At 43.4% G+C, this 16,358-nt stretch overlaps 1 protein-coding gene across 2 annotated transcripts in view; it reads right to left on the bottom strand.

Moving 5' to 3' along the window:
- Nucleotides 1-16,009, bottom strand: part of LOC143328468 (cGMP-dependent protein kinase 1) — a 78,137-nt gene extending 62,128 nt beyond the window's left edge. The window contains exons 1-2 of one of the 2 annotated variants that reach the window (XM_076743618.1): nt 15,377-16,009; nt 4,729-4,895 (exon numbers count right to left, since the gene is read on the bottom strand). In XM_076743618.1, coding sequence (XP_076599733.1) covers nt 4,729-4,895; nt 15,377-15,633 — 424 coding nt within the window. In that variant the 5' untranslated portion in view covers nt 15,634-16,009. Of the gene's footprint in view, nt 1-4,728; nt 4,896-11,564; nt 12,266-15,376 lie in introns of those variants that run through there. The other variant, XM_076743617.1, reaches the window with a different exon arrangement.
- Between the last annotated feature and the right edge of the window lie 349 nt (nt 16,010-16,358).

Genomic DNA, 16,358 nt, shown 5'->3' on the forward strand with positions numbered 1-16,358 from the left:
CTACCCAATTTGTGTTGAGAAAATGTCAAATCCTGGATGTATTCTCAAATCCCCTGTACACCTTCACCTGAATAAAACGCTCTACAGTGCATCAATGGCTGCACTGAACAGAGTAGCCTGTCAAAGGAACTGTCAATGCACTGCGAGCACTTGGGGCTTAGAGCCGACTTACATTGCAACTCTTTCTCCTTGCTTTTCCATCTGCCCTCCCTGCACACTTAGTAAAACTGATAAAATATACAGTAAGGGCAGAAAGCTAGTCCTCCCTAAAAGATAACAAATAGAAGAAAATACATTATTCAGAATCAATATCACGTATGCCTGCATCCCCCTGGCAAGGCTTATTTTTTTCCTTTGAATGCACCTGATTCTCATACAGGATGGAAGATACCGACTGTTAAGTGAATTTTCAAATATGAATGCAAAGTTAACAACGAGAAATCCAGTCCGGGGAGGTGCCTAATGCATGCAGTTGTCACGATGAAGTCGTCAGACAGGAGAAAGCCGTTCAGCTTCGTTATCCAAACTGTAGCTTTATGCACGCAGCCCAGATTTTTACGCTGCAATGAACCATTTCAAGAGTTATATCTAAACATAGCAAGAGCTGAAACAATTAGTCAAATAATCAATCAACGTGGAACAATGCGTCAACTTGGGCAGTTGGAAACTGTGGTCGACATGCCTCACTATTTCCTTGCAGTTCATAGACCAGATGAGCGATTGATTCATTGAAGAAAGAGTTGGCAGTGAATCAGTAATGAAAATAAATGTTACTTGCAGCCCTAAACGCAACGTTTTTTAACCTTCCACCAGGAGCTAACCTTCAGGTTTGACAGGTTCAAATATGAGCTTAAACTGTTTTACTGTGGGCAATGTTTAAGCTGCCCAGCTGACAGGTGCAACGATCACCTTTTTCACTCCATATGAGACTAAACCGATCATGTGCTCTTAATAGGTTTGAATGTCGGCCTAGGCCCAGTTTTCACTGAGTTCATGCCGTCCAAACGAACCATCAGATCTCCACTCTCAAAGCTAAGGATTTCCTCTGTTACACCTTTAACAAGCTTACCGTAACATTGTCGACCTGTTCCTAGAGGACGTGTAAGCTACATATTTGTATTAGCATCCACACTTTCATTAGATTAAGTTGAACGATTACTATGAAGGAAATCATGAGGCTTTTACTGTCGAGGAAGTTCTTGATAGTAATTGGATGTGATTATACGAGTTATCATCATTAGCCACCTGTACGGGTCTTCGCGGATGACGCAGCCAATCAAAAATCCTCTCTCATCTCCATGGAAACGTGAGCCTTTTATCTCAGTTGCAATCAGTATTTTAAAGAGGGGCCGGTGTCAGTTACAGCCCAGTCGATGCAACCAAAATACAACAAACATTCATTATTGCAGCTACTGCCAAGCAGGCAGCCTCATCATAGCAGCAAGCCAGTGCCAGGATCCACTGTTTTGTCTGATCTTTAATTATCAGCTGCAATCTGCAACAAAAGCTATCTACTCTGAAGCTGTTTAAACAGGGGGGCTGTGATTTTCTCTGATATCAGTCTAGACTCTGACTGATGGACAATAAGTTCTGCATATGTTCTCCTATCTAAAAACAATGTTATATTTGAAGTGAGATCAATGATGTAATGCACTGTTATACTTGTTTTTTGTATCACTGTGGTTTGACTGCGCTTCATATGGTTACATGATGCATGATAAACGCTGTCAGCCCCATGGCACAATGTTAATGATTGGCCTGGCATGTCTCAGTAAGAGTACAGCCTGAGCAGTGAACACTTCATTTGCGAGGAAAATGATGTACAGCGCGTGTTTGACATGGCATGGCGCAGTCAGACGTGCTGTCAGCATGGATTAAAAAGTCACAGACTGTGCTGGGCTTTCACAGTCCTTGGTACAAAGTCGTCGCTCCTTGGGCTAATGCTTTTAACATTTGTTTTTTATGCAAAACAAGTCAAGGCCGGGGACATTTAGAGTGAAAACTGCAGGCAAGGGACAGGCTGAGACGCGAGAGGAACAGAGAGTGGAGGAGACAAGAGTTTAGGGCAGCAAAAAAGAGCTGATGATGTTCACTGAAGATAAATACGTTAAACCTGCCCTGAGGATTTGAGAATGGGAAATAATTAACCGCACATTTGATATTGGTGGCATATGACCACTGTTGAATTGAAGCCATATTTCCACTCAGGCTACAGCTCTTCCTCCATCACTGTCGGAAAGGAAATCACAAAGCCCCTCAACAATTATTTCTCTTACAGATTGGTATCATTTGTTCCCCTCTTTCTGTTGAGCTCAAGAGGAACCTATTCATCACGCCAGTGTGACACTTGCTCATTTGTGAGCTAGCATGACGAGTCACCTCTGGCACAATCGACTTCTCGCAGCCTTCGTCACAGGATCCAGATCGACTCAGTACCTACAGAATGGGTGACCAGTGTTGAGCAATGGCTACAGATTTTTACACAATCGGCTCAGCAACTGGAGATTCGTGGCTTTCTGTGAGAACTGCACCTCTTTCTTTTTCCCGTTTTTTTTCTCCACAACTCTTTAACAGAACTTCATCTCAGGTCACTTGTGCAGGTCACAGTTGTGTTTTGCATTTCATTTGCATTGTGCCAGTTAGACTCTTTACATATCTGACGTCTCCGCAGTCTACAGATAAGGGCAACAAGTGACATCCTTCTTACAACAGGGATGTGAACAGTAATGGGAGACGTACACAGATCCTTTGCTAAAGTTAAAGTACAAACAGGACAATGTCAAAATACTCAGTATGAGTAAAATTCCTGCATCTGAAACCTACTTAAGTGAAAGTATAAAGGTATTTTCAGCAAAATGTACTTACATCTGCTGAAAAATGGTACCTGTCACCATTATTATATTACATTATTTGTATTTTTTTTTTTACTGTTTTACTGCTGCACTTAAATATGCATTCATGTGCCGCATCAGTTTAGTATATTAGCAGGCCAGCATTTTCTATTAAGCACAAAACGCAAAGTTCGTCTGAGCCTGATGGGAAGGTCATTGGCAGCTAATTGGTGAAAATCAGTCGCATTCATCTGCTGTTGAACCATGAATGTACACAATTTTCTGGCAATCCATTGTCCGTTTCTTCATATTATACTTTAAATAATTGCACTTATCTCTTTCTCGAAGACAACAGTATTCATTTCAATCATGGTTGACAAAACGCAGTGAAATACCACTGCTTGTGTACTGATCAATAAGACTGAGTCATCTCCGTAATACAATAACCTTTAAAGTCACGGCACCACAAGAGGTTTTTGAATTCAGACCCAATGACTCACTAAAGACCAGATGAAGACGGAGAGCAGCCATAACACTTCTACTGGCATCCACACAGGGACACTGTCTGTCTCTGGAGTCCTCTCAGATGAGACAAAGCCTGTCTGCCTCTGCTCGAAGAGAACCAATCACAGAGTGTATTTATATAGAAATGTAGGATTTGCAGTTGAATTAAACTAAAAACACTTTGTCTTAGTTTAGTAAAATTGCTGTCTCATTTTTTTTTTTTTTTTGTCCCACAGATCTTTTCTATACAGTGTTTGTCTGAATGGGGCATCCAGGAAATGTCCAGTCAATCCCATAATCAAAATAGGTGGCCAACGTGCCTTGGTAGTCAAATCCTTACAGCAGTTAATGAACTGCTGTCGGTTCGATTCCAGCCGGCGATGTTTGTACGCTCTCTCCCTATTTCCTGTCTGCCTCTTCATCTGTCACCATCAAATAAAGGTGAAATAATAATAATAATAATGATAAAAAACAGGTGGCTGACATGAAAGAATAGGAGCAACAATCAATATCAGCAGTCCTCCAAGTGAAATACTGTCTACATACCAAACAAGATTCAATCTTATTGCTCTTCAGTTTCTGTGTCCTCTGTCTCTCTCTCATTCCTCTGCTGTGTTTTTTAGGTTCAGAATAAAATGTTTCCACCTTGAAACTTCTTGAGTTACAGTTACACTGCTCATGAACTTGTACGTCAGAGCCAAGTGCGGGTTATGAAGGGTGGAGAGCGGAAGGGAGCAACAGTAATTTACACATTCAATATTTTAATCTCTATTATGTCAAAGTTCACCTCTATGTAATGATCAATTATACTGTGCAGGCATCGACCGTCATCGTTTCCCCTGAGGTCAGGTCTATTGACGGGGATGATGGCTCTCTGAACGTTTTATAGCAGTATTGCTTGTCACAAATCATGTAGCAAGAATGCCCTTTCACAAGTCCCATCAGTACCAGTTTGGACTGTTGTTCCTGTCATCAGAGCTCACACTCTGTTTCATCAATGCTCTTTTTGAAAAAAATAAATAAATAAATAAAAATAAAAAGGAAAATACAAACCACATGCTGAAACAATACTTCTGAAAACCAATGAAATACAGAGGACTCAGCGGGCACACAGCATCAGACAAAGCAAAATCTGTGGGACATGAGTGAATCATACAGCATCGCTGTTGAAGTTTTGAGTTTCAGTTCATCGCCCTTCAGCAACCCATCAATAATGCCCTTTCATAGCTTCTCTATCATTGTCAGGACGGTGCTATTGAAGCTGTCCAGAAACACGCCTGCAGATCCTGTTAAATCTCATTTATTATAGATTTATATGTAATTATAGACTTCTTTTGTGTAGATTTGTGCTTCCACAGATGCACATTTTACCTGTGTGCATGTGTGTTTTTACCTTCCATGACGTAGACCAGCGAGCCCACATCTCCTTCCTTAATGATGCAGCTGTCCTTTCCATACTCCACAGGGTACATGCAGTCCACGATCTCTTGGATCTGCGACAGCTCCAGGTTCTTCATGAAGTCATTGTCCAAGATGGCTTCCTTGATCAGATCCTTGGACCTGGAGACAAGGTGAAATAAAATGATATCATACCTGTATAAACACGGACTCAGACGGCATTGGTGTGTCTTCATTGTATCACACAAATGCCTGATGTTTGACTTCTACTCTGGATATAAAGTGAATTTAGCTAAAACACTGATTTTAACAATGAATTATGACCCATCTGAAATTATAAAAACATCAAAAATACAACTTGAACTGGAGTTGTAAAAAATGGCATAACTCTGGGTCACAAGACAAACTGATGAGTCAAAACTGATCAGGACTGTCCGTGCACTGGTCCTCAGTTCATGAATAGATACCATAAAAATGAAGTACTTCCAGGAGTCTTCTACTTATTTCGGTTCGATTCTACCCATTGAGATACCTGAGAAATGATTCAGAGCCTGGGATAAAGTTATTTCAAGGTTTATACAGAATGATCAAAAGCCAAGAGTCAAATCTGAAACATGAACAGGATGTAGCACTTCTAGCGTTTCCATGCAACCCAATTAATTCACTGATTCATAAAAAATAATAACATTAATAAATAATAAAAAAAAAAAAGGACCGGCTCATTTAATCCATCATTTAATCCTTTGTTCAAATTTAGAGCTTTGCTCAAGGATTTTTTTTTGTCCAGGCATCATAAAATATAACAACAGACATTCAAAGCTTCTTTTGAAATTCTCAATAGAAGATTTGAATGAAAAATAAAAAATAAAAAAGACATTCAGAACAGCTGGTGTGCTGAGCACTATGAAGCCAAATGAAGGAATCAAGAGCAATATGTAGAAGGAAGGCAAATTCAAAGCCTCATAGGAGGCAGAGATGTAGAGAAGGATTTACTTGAACAAGTAGTTACTGTCATCTGATTTACATTAAAACTGTGGTTTAATCTAGTACAAAAGTAGAGATTAGAGAGAGCTCAGACTACTTCCATGGATAGGCTTTCACACACATTTCACCTCAGGCACTCTTGACCAGAGGTTCAAACAATGGTTTCCAAGTGTATAACAGCATTATGCAGCATAATGAAGGATGGGAATGTCATGAGTTTCCAGGAGCCGAAACAAAACTACATTAAACAACCAGGACGACTTCATATGTTTGCAATTAAGGGACTTGTATGAGAAATACAGCACAATGGGAATTTAGTTAAAAATTGAATAATTACAATCATAACTGGGGTTTACAATCCCAAGAAATATAGAATAATATCTACATTATATCAGCACCTCGTGGAGAGAAGAGGAAATACATTTTATGTAAAGCTGAACTAGTGTGTGAATACTTCAGATAAATGGTTGCATATATGGAGAACGCCGTCTTCAGTGTCCTCACATACTTGGAGAGAACTGTTGGAAGAATGTAACTAGATTCTTTATTACACCCAAAATTAATAGTAAATACTTATCAACAGCACACCCATGTTGGAGATTGCCTGCGTCCAGATCTTTGAATCCACTGAGCTGACTGATTCGTCTGGCGTCACGTCATGAAACAGCAGTTTCTCATCTAAGAAAGCAGACGACCCAATGAGCACTGCGGGGGACTAATGATCAGCCAATCAGCACCGCGGGCAGGACTAATGCTGCTGTCATGCTTTTGTCAAACACTGTCAATCTGTGCCCTGAACCCAAGGAGTAATAACAACAGCGGTGACCGCCACAGACAAGACAGACGCTGCCATCAAGGCTTTCCTTCACCTGACACTGTCGTTTGTTTGTTCTTTACCCCGCTCCAATCTTAAAAGAGAGAGAGTGGACACAATGTCAGACGGAAGATGGAAACGGAGTGTAAAGAGCTCTGTCTGATATCAGGAAATGTTGGAGACCATGTGGGGCAAAAAAATGTAGGCTGACAACTGCAATTGAAATATATGGAAGTCAGAGGATAAGAGGAACAACGTGGAGTCAAATGCATGTTATTGATGATACAAGAAAGAAGCCCTGAATGTGTCACAGGATCAAACAGGTTTTATGGAGACAGGGAAATCATATCTTTTCATGTTTTATGTATGTGTGTCTTGATGTAAGTGGGTGTGTGTGTGAGAGATCTTTCTGTTATGGAACAGCAAAAAAAAAAAAAAACTTGGTGGAGATCAAAATATCCTCCACAGATCCCATGAAGCATGTTGACCAGTTCAACAGGCACACTGCTTTATTTCTAAGGCAATTAAAGTCTCATTCAAACTGCACAGCAGCTTTTCAGAAAAAGAAAAACACATCCTCATTTCAAGGATGTCAAGGTGCAGCCTTTTTATGCCCTCCAAATGCTGAAATAAGTCAATAAATTTCATAATCCATGCCTAATGGAAGCAGATTGTTTCCACTCAGGGTGCGTTTCTGAAAGCCAAATCAGCCTTCAGACTGCGGTCATTAGGACATTCCACAGGTAAGTATTTTTTGCAATGACTACGCAAGGAAGGGAGAAAATGCAATTTACTGCAAAGCTAATGTGGCGTTGTCAAGGTGCAGCTCGGCGTACAGGTGAAAGAGCATTTTGTCAGGCGGGCTAAAAAGAAAATCAAGGGCAAATGGAATTAGACAACAGCGAAAGGGAACATAATGTCAAATTATCATTTAAATGAGGAGAACACATTAGATGGTACGGATGTGATGCACCGCTGATGTAGGAGAGACGTGTGTTCATAAAAGGTGTCCATGTGTTGACAGCAGGTGAAGGAAGGCCAGACGCAGCGCAGGCTGAAGCGAGCGTCAGTCCGATCCACTCTGACAGACGGAGGTGTCGAGAGATGGGAGAGAAATTTGGCCGGAGTCTTAACAGCAAGTCAAGATCAGTCATTCGCCGAAGCGCGTCGTCACCAGAGTCTGAGGTGCTCGACTGGGTGCTGCGTGGCTCGTTTTGACAGCTGGATGAATGAGGTTAATAATATGTATCAAGGTTAATCCAACAAGGAGTCCCCTCCCGCTGACAGCCCCAGCTTTTATACACTAATTCATAAAAAAACACAGAGAGCAGCCTCTTTCCCCGGATCGCGGGCCCCGGTGAACTGCCTCTCGCCTTTTGTTGTGTTCAGTGCCCTTTTCAGAAACTGATCACCTGAAGAGCTTAGAGCTAAAAGAGCAAATAACCTGGGAGGCATTTCTGAAGCAGTGCTCCCTCCACACACAGGCTTCTCTGCCCTGCTGTCAGCCTGCAGCGACGTCCTACACAAACCACACAGCTACACAAACTAAACTACACAAACAGAACTTCAGCTCTGCCATGATACAACACCAGCAGAGCCCAGGGGGGGTTTTTTTTGTTTTTTTTTTTGTAATGTACTGAGCACTATGCGCATACCTGTGTTGAACTTTTAAGGTCATACAAATGCTTCTCCATAAGCTTTCTCCACACATTAAGTTGGTGTTGCTCCCTCAGATGAAAAGTTGCCAAAACTATGACAGATTTCTACTGAAAAGCATCTCACAGACGGCACATAAATTTTCAAATTTTCGACTTCGGCCGGCATCTACAGATCATCTGGGCGCATCGTTTTTACACCGTCAGCTGAATGAGTTTTGGTTTGGGTCTAGAATAACATGCTCAAATACCACTAACATGCCTCTCTTAATGTGTTTCGCATTCATCAGTCTGATGAATTTTCTGTTTGGGTTTGAAGGCCTGTGGATCCCCAAACAGCTCTGCTTTTAATCTCTGACAGCAGTGATACTTGAGGATAAAAGTGAGGAGCTAAATTACCAAAGACCACCATTAGCAAGCTGCCACCAGCTATTAAAAAACACAGATTACTTACTGGAGCAGAACAAAGTATCATCCTGCTTGATGTTTCTTGCATATTATTTCTGGATCGATATACTATATAGCAACATCATTATCCCACACTTCCCTGTCATTTATGGACATGACTTTGTCAAATATGTTTTAGGGACCTTCTCCTTTGTTAGACAGGTCACAGACAGGGGACAGATGATGAGGGGTAACGAAGATTTTAATTGATTTGAACCTACAGAGCAGTTGCTCCTCCAACAGAGCAGCCAGGATGATCCGAAGGTTCCTCATTAGATAGTTTCTATTCTGCCCTTGAGAGTCAGAACAAGTTACTCATGGGAACTGAAGAGAGGAGACAGAGGTGTTGCACCTATTTTTAAATCCACCCCACAGTCTTATGTTCAGATGTGCACCGTGCTTCCCTCCTCTTTTCAGCAGACGACTGCACAAAGAGGAGCAGATGATTCGGATTTAATGGTCACAGCTCTCGTTAGGTTTGAGGGAGTAAACCTTAATAAAGGTGTGAAGTGCTGTTTTTTTTTTTTTTTAAACTGTGATGATCCTCATGATCCCTCCTGAGTAAGTGATGCTTTAAAATAGGTTTAATTAAAGGCAGAGATATCGGAAGTCCACGTTTCATTAAGTAAACGAACAGGAACAAATTGGACGTCTGTTCTTTTCCACAGTGGAAATCCGCGTCCTTGACCCCGTTTCTGTTTCGTTTACACCCAGGAGATTTCTGGCCTTTTCAACCCTGACCGGAACCCCCCAACTGGAGCCTCTGGCGGCAACGTCGAGCAACGTCCTCCAAGCAGACCCTTATGAAAACATCTGCCTGCCTCTCCTTTGTGAGGATGACAAATTTGCCTTCATCCCCTCGTGAAGTTTGGGGCTGAGCGAGTCCAGCCTTCCTTAAAAGGAGAAAATATGCTCTTTTAGGAGGAAAAACGAAGAGGGGTGGCAGAAAAGTGGGAGAGGCTAACAGAAATAAGGGGCAGACAGAGGGAGAGCGTATGTGTAAGAACGCTCTATGGGCCTTTAAAGAAGATGAAGTGGGTGGGAAAGAAAGAAAAATATAAACATTTAGCCAAATCCAACAGGCATTATGACTACACTTCAATAACCCAAACAAATGAAAATGTGATGGTGCCGTTTTTATCCCATGAGGACACTTGAGTATTTCATTAAAACAGAAAACCTCAAGCGAGCAATAACAAAAGTTAGAGAAGTCACACAAGAAAAAAAAGGACTTCAAATGATTTGCTTTTGCAAGATGCTCGAGCACAGATGTCCGAGCAAACTGAAGGACCATCATAATGCTGAACTAATAAGAGAGCGGCGGTCAAAACCGGTCGAGTCATTTGCATTCAACAGTCTATCTGCTTTTCAATCATGACTTTTTTTTTTAATGTATGTGCTTATTAGAAGAGAGATATTCAACACAATTATCATTCTCTGCCAGACGGACGGTGCCAAAAGGTGTGGCAGACACTCAGCAGGAAATTGAAGCCGTTGAGGGGCACTGATGGAAGTTCAAACAACCTCATGGTAAAAAATCATTTCATTTTCAGTTCCATCGTGTAACTTCCTTTCAGTTTGAAAAATGTCAAAATGCAGGACAAATGGATATTTTGGAGATCTTGTTTTTGTGTTTCCTGTCAAGGTCTCACTAAAAGCCTCTTTGGGAAATCTCTTAATGGAAACGGGCATATAGACTAAAAGCTTTAGGATGAAGACAACTATCATAATAAAATGGTCACTCTGTTGTGTTTTCCCCATCTTCCCTTTCAAGTGTCTCGCGATTATTTACGACAGTGAGACAAAGAAAGGCAGACAGAGCTGACAGGTATAACAAAGACTAGCGGCCTTTTCTGCTCAGATAAATACCCACTTCATTTTTTAATCTTTGATGAAATCCTTGGAGCTTGTTTGCTTGCATGTCGATGGAATAATGACGCTCGTATCTGACACATCTGATCTCGCTGCAAAGCCTGAGAACAGAAGCATCTCATATAACACTACAAGGAAAGTGGATAATATACCTAAATTTAAATTTGATTGTCATATGGCTGCTTATGCCACATGTCCTGATTGTCTCGCCGTTCATTGATTACACTCAATATGTCCACTTTTCAATGTGCTTGCAGAATGGAGGTAGATATCCTTCCTGTCCACCAGGGGGGTAAGTGTACCGACTCATAATAACACAACCTTTAAGTTCAAACCCAACAGAGAGCTGGATGATTTCACAACACAGGGCTTTGTTAGTGCCAGTTTGACAACCAGAGCTCATGTTGCGGGCCCAGTTGAGTTGGAAAGAGGTGTGTTCGCTTGACTTCCAAAAGGAGAGAGAGAGAGAGAGAGAGAGAGAGAGAGAGAGAGAGAGAGAGAGAGAGAGAGAGACTAGCTCCAGACACTCATAAGGTAAACATGCACAGAGAGGCTGTTAAGACTGTCACAGAATCACAGCTTGGGTAGAATACACTGGTGCATTACACAGAGCTGCTGCCATCACCAAGTCTCTAAACCTATAATTCCCTGTCACTGGATGACGTTCCACTTCTCTCTCATGTTAAACCATAATCAGGATAACTGATATTCAGCCTTTTATCACTGGGCTGCTGATGGTCCTAATTGATATCTGTCACTGATGACAGCTTCCTGATATTTCCCCCCTTTCATTTTCATAGCTGACGGCATCAGTTCACATTTTCCTTATACCCATTGTGTGTGTGTGTGTGTGTGTGTGTGTGTAAGAGGGCACCACCTCATTCACACCACCTCATCCATATGCGCTACAGGTGCCGTACCTGCTGCGCCACACGTAAAATTACGCACACGAATCAGAAAGGTGGTAAAGGGTGAATGAACTCATGCTGGAGCGCAGCAGCCAATGTAAAATAAGAAAAGAAAAAGTGAATATTATGCGTTTATAATTCAGGCACCTACTGTGGGCTTTTGGGGTAGAAAGGTAGGGTGACATGGCTAAGATCCTGGATGTCGAAGGCAGTGGGTTCGGCCGAAATTGCCTGCCTCTTCGTCCGCTGCTGCTCATGCAGCTCGCTCTGCTTGTGGACCTGCTGGGTTGCCGGTTTGATAACGGAGCGGTATTTGTCCAGCTCGTTCTGTAGTCTTTGTATAAGCTCGTCTTTCTGGTCGAGCTCCAGTTCCAGTTCGTCGATGAGCGCGTCCCTCTGGCGCAGCTCCTCGATCTTCTCCTGGAGCGCGTACTGGAGGTCGCGCAAGGTGCCCATTTCGGTTGGCGGCGACGAGCGACTTCCCAATAAGTTTACCAAGGGGTGCGCAACCGAGTCTTTATCCTCTCTCCTCTACCACGCTGCTCATAAACTTTATCCGGCATGAACGGCTTCAGAGGATGCAGCCCTGGCTCTCCTGAGGGGGGATTCCTCGCCGCACTCCGTCACCAGCGGATGTTGGGAATTTATGCAGAGGTATGTCCGGCGGTTGCCGCGATTGCCAAGGTGAAAGCGCCTCGACCACAATCACGCAAAGTTTGCCCTCTATCTCTCTCTCCCTCCCTCTCGCTGCCTCCCTCCCTCGGCGGTGTGACAGTGGAGGACCGTCCTCCCTGAGTGCGTCAGGCTGCGACCCAGAGAGAGCGTTTGGCGAGAAGGGCGCCTACAGGAATCTGTGGCACAGTGCAGTCTGCCACTCCAGAGAGAGCCGCGCTCGTCTCACATGAATAATGGACTCAGTGTGAAAGCCACTGCTTGGAGAACCATGGCATCATACCTCAGCAGCTCGCCCTGAGGCTGCTGAGTTACAAATAGATGAGCACCGGAGTCTTAATGGATGTTGAAGGTGATGGAAACTTAATGAACCTCGATGTAAAAATAAACATCATCTACTGGGGAAGGAGGCTCATTTTGTATTGTGTTGGACTACTTGTGTATTTTGTCTACATGGGCAAAAGTGAAACTATGAAAAAATATTTTAACTTACTGATGTTGACTCGAGTGCTGGATTTGAACCCAAATGATGCTTTTGTGGGAATATAATGAATATTAAAGTGGAGAGGATATAATTACACTTTTCCCAAATCCCTGCCTAGCAACTGTTCATTTTGGTGACAGAATCCAAAGTAGAGCAAGTTAATGTGCTCCAGGCGAAATGTGGCCATCTTACAGATTGTCAAGCAGCAGCAGATTTGACAATCCTGAGGCTCACGACTCTCCACAGCAATTCCACTTTCCTCATCTAATCTAGTGTTGTGTGTGGACTCTGCTGGTGTCTGTCCACATTATCCCAGTGAGTCATCTGAAGCTCAGCGAACAGCATTTGGCCTAATGCGCTCTGGACAAATTCAGAGGAGGATGAACTGCCAAGGACAATCTGATGGAGCGACTGAGGCTACAACAGCAATTACTGAGCTGAGAGGATGGGGAGCCACAGGCTGACAGTGACGACAAAAGAATAAACGAGATCTCTTAGACAGTGAGGATAGGTGTGTTTGGTCTGTGTGGTAAAAAGCATCTTTTACCTGACAGAATGCATGTAAACAACCCTCGACAGACACAGCTGGTCTAATAAAAGATCACAGCTGCCCTCTTGTGGTGGGTCAATGCATCAACGTGGGCAAACAGCAACAAGGTGACATGCCTCTGCTCTGCAGGCAAAAATGTCCAACACTTAATGATTCAATGATGTTTTATGTATCATTGCATTATGACTGATGAACAATTACTTCTACCATTGTAAATGCTGATATGTGCAGTAGCCCTGTGTGCAATGAGTGAAAACAGATGCACACCAGTGGCCTTGCAAACGACGAAAAACCTGTTTTCAGACATCAACAGATACAAAAACAATATAAATTACAGCTTTCTGTGAGACTTTAAAAGAGATAAAGCAACTGTGGGAACACCTGTTCAACAAACAATGCAGTTAATAGTCTGATTGAGCCATTAAAATAATAGCTTTAAAAATATATATATATATGTGTAGAAGATTTGTTTCTCGAAATGCAAACACGAAAACTTCTAATGAAGCCAAAGCAGCCTTTCTCCTCTGAGCTAATTAAAAACTTTCATATTTTCTTTTATCTCCGTCAAGGGAGGGACGCTGGGCACAAAGCTTAAGCAGCAGCAGAGCTTCCTTCGTATGAGAAATCTGCAGGAGATAGGTAGAGCTGGAGATGTCAGGCTCTCCCCAGTCCACTGTAGCATCCCCACATCCTCCCGTCATCAAAAGGCCCTCCCACTGTCCTTCAAAGGACCTCTGCGCTTTAAATTTCACCTCTCTAACCATCCAGCTCAGCCCTTTTCCTATGCAGATCAATAGAAACAGGATCCGTTGCTCCATGCTGCGGTAATCCGATGAGCGGGGCAGGCCGCCGGCTGGTGCCATGTCCTGACTCTAATGGGGGTCACACCGTCTCCGACCCCGCGGCAGCCCAGCGGGCATGGCGGCGCAGGTGGAGGCCCTGCTCCAGACACCCGTGGCACCGAGAGCAGTCACATCACCCCATCGGTGCTTTTCACAAACGCAAACAGGCTTACTTCTGTTTCACTGCACAGAGTGTATAGCCACATGCAATTTATTTGTCCACTGTGCCATTCAAGCACTTATTGTGCCTCATCAGCTGACACATAATTTGACCCTTTTCACAATGAACCCTGGTCCTATAGAAAGGCTGACAAATGATGATGAAGCGTAGGCCGACATGATGATTCTTCTCTTGAGTATAGCTTGTTAGTCATTATTTCTCAATGAACCTGGGTCATTCAAGACCTCCATGCCTCATTCTCAAGTATTTTTTGGCCTCAGGACCCTTTTGTGTGCTCTTTGTTGTTTGTTTGATGGCACACTGAGTATCAGCTAGTGAGCACAAATGAGGACCTTCCCTGTCTGTGGTTTATTAATGCAAATGAAGACTGGAAACTGTCTCGCCATCTTAATAAAATTAACCCCATTGTTTCTTGCTTTAATTGAGTAGGCAGAGTGATTTCTGCTTGTGTGTGTGAGAGAGAGAGCGACATCAATATAATAGGTGCTTTATCCCGATGGCACTGTAATAATAGAAATGGAGAAATTAAAAGAGTCAAACTTTTTGCTGGGAGTAATTAAAGCCAAATCAAGGAGAATAGACTGAAACTAAGTGAAAGGATGAGATTATAACTTATAACTGTTCAGGCACAGGCCTCCTAAGAAACCCTCAAAATCAAGACAGCCATACTGTGAGGCTAAAACGAGCACCTGAAGGTGATGAAGGAAGCATATGGTCAAACAAAGCGTTTTCTAATGGAGTATTAAATATCCTCAGACATGCACTTCGGGTCCTCAGCGTCCAGCTACTAAAAGCCAATAATGCATCGCACTTCCTCCTGTCTGTGTCCTGTGGGACTGCCATGATGGATCTGATCAATTAGGAGCTCTTTCTGAAGCTCGTCTTGGAGCTGCGTCATCGGCCCCAAGAATGAAAGTGCTCGTCCATTCATGGCAAACGTCTCCATCTCCCATTTAGAAAAAAAAACAGGGAAAGAAAAAGGCAGAAAACAGACAAAAAAAAAAGCTTTGGAGAGACATGACAGTGAAGTACCACAAGTACCTGTGAGTGTGCGTTTGAGTGTGTGGAGGTGCCAGAAACACATTTCAGAGTTGTGCTTCCTAATAACAGAATCGATCCGCCCCATTCATGGCAAACCATCTGATTCTGGTCGTGAAAAGGAAAATAAAAAGAGATAGCACACACAGCTGACACGGGCTCAACAAAGTGCCAACGCCTGCTCAAAGAGTCTTACCAGTCGGACTTGGCATATTTCCGAAACGTCTGCCTTGACAGGTCCTGGTGCGTCTGAGGCTCCGCGGAGATGCCCTGCGCCCTGCGGGTCCTCGGTCCAATAAGTTGAGCGCTGGGCAGCACAGACTGACATTTGTGTAATTTTCTCTTCAGTTCTTGAATCTCGTCTTCCCTGTCCGCCAGACGCCTCTCCAAGTCCCGTATCCTCTCCTCCTTTAGCAGCAGGATCTTGGCAAAGTCGTCCTCCAGGTCACTCATGTTGAAATCTCCGTTAAACTTTGCCGCGATCACGATACGGACAAACACGATTAACTCCCAGCAGTCGCGCAGGTTGTGAAAACGGGACACAGATCCCCCCCCCCTCCTCTAAATACGCGCACGATGATGATGCTCCGTGGATCCCCTTCACTGCCCTCGTGTTTATTAGAGAAGAAACGAGCGGAGCGGTGTTTAAGGCCGGGCGGCGGACGGTTGAGGGAGCAGCGCCACGCTACAGTCCACCGAGCCTCCGGGGAGCTGCTGATGAGCCTTCATTGAGAAACCAATTACAGCTGCTCTTCCTCTCCGAGGACGCAGGCAGGCCGTCAAACTAGGCACTGAAGAGCCGAGGCAACTCCTCTCACACTGCAAACACACCACAGAGGAAGCCCGGGGCTGCTGCTATTTGTTTACCATCTATCTGCACAATCCCCTTTGAGCGCAATGTTAAACACCCACATCACCTCCCCGACCTAACTTACAGCAAAAATCAATTGTCCCGCACCCGCACTGGCTCCAATGCACCGTGCACTGGACTATAGACTCTTTCCAGTGGTCACCTTTTATACATGGAGTATAGGCACACATCAGTGAAGTACAAGTAATCTCCTGATTATCATGATCTCTGTGTGTTCTGGTGATTTGCTCCCTTAGTTGCACTGAAGTATCAATGTGATTTATTGATTTTAAATCTATGTTTTTAGGATAACTGTACAACCCTGATT

Source organism: Chaetodon auriga, chromosome 11 (genome assembly GCF_051107435.1).
Source record: "Chaetodon auriga isolate fChaAug3 chromosome 11, fChaAug3.hap1, whole genome shotgun sequence".
Lineage (NCBI taxonomy): Eukaryota > Metazoa > Chordata > Actinopteri > Chaetodontiformes > Chaetodontidae > Chaetodon > Chaetodon auriga.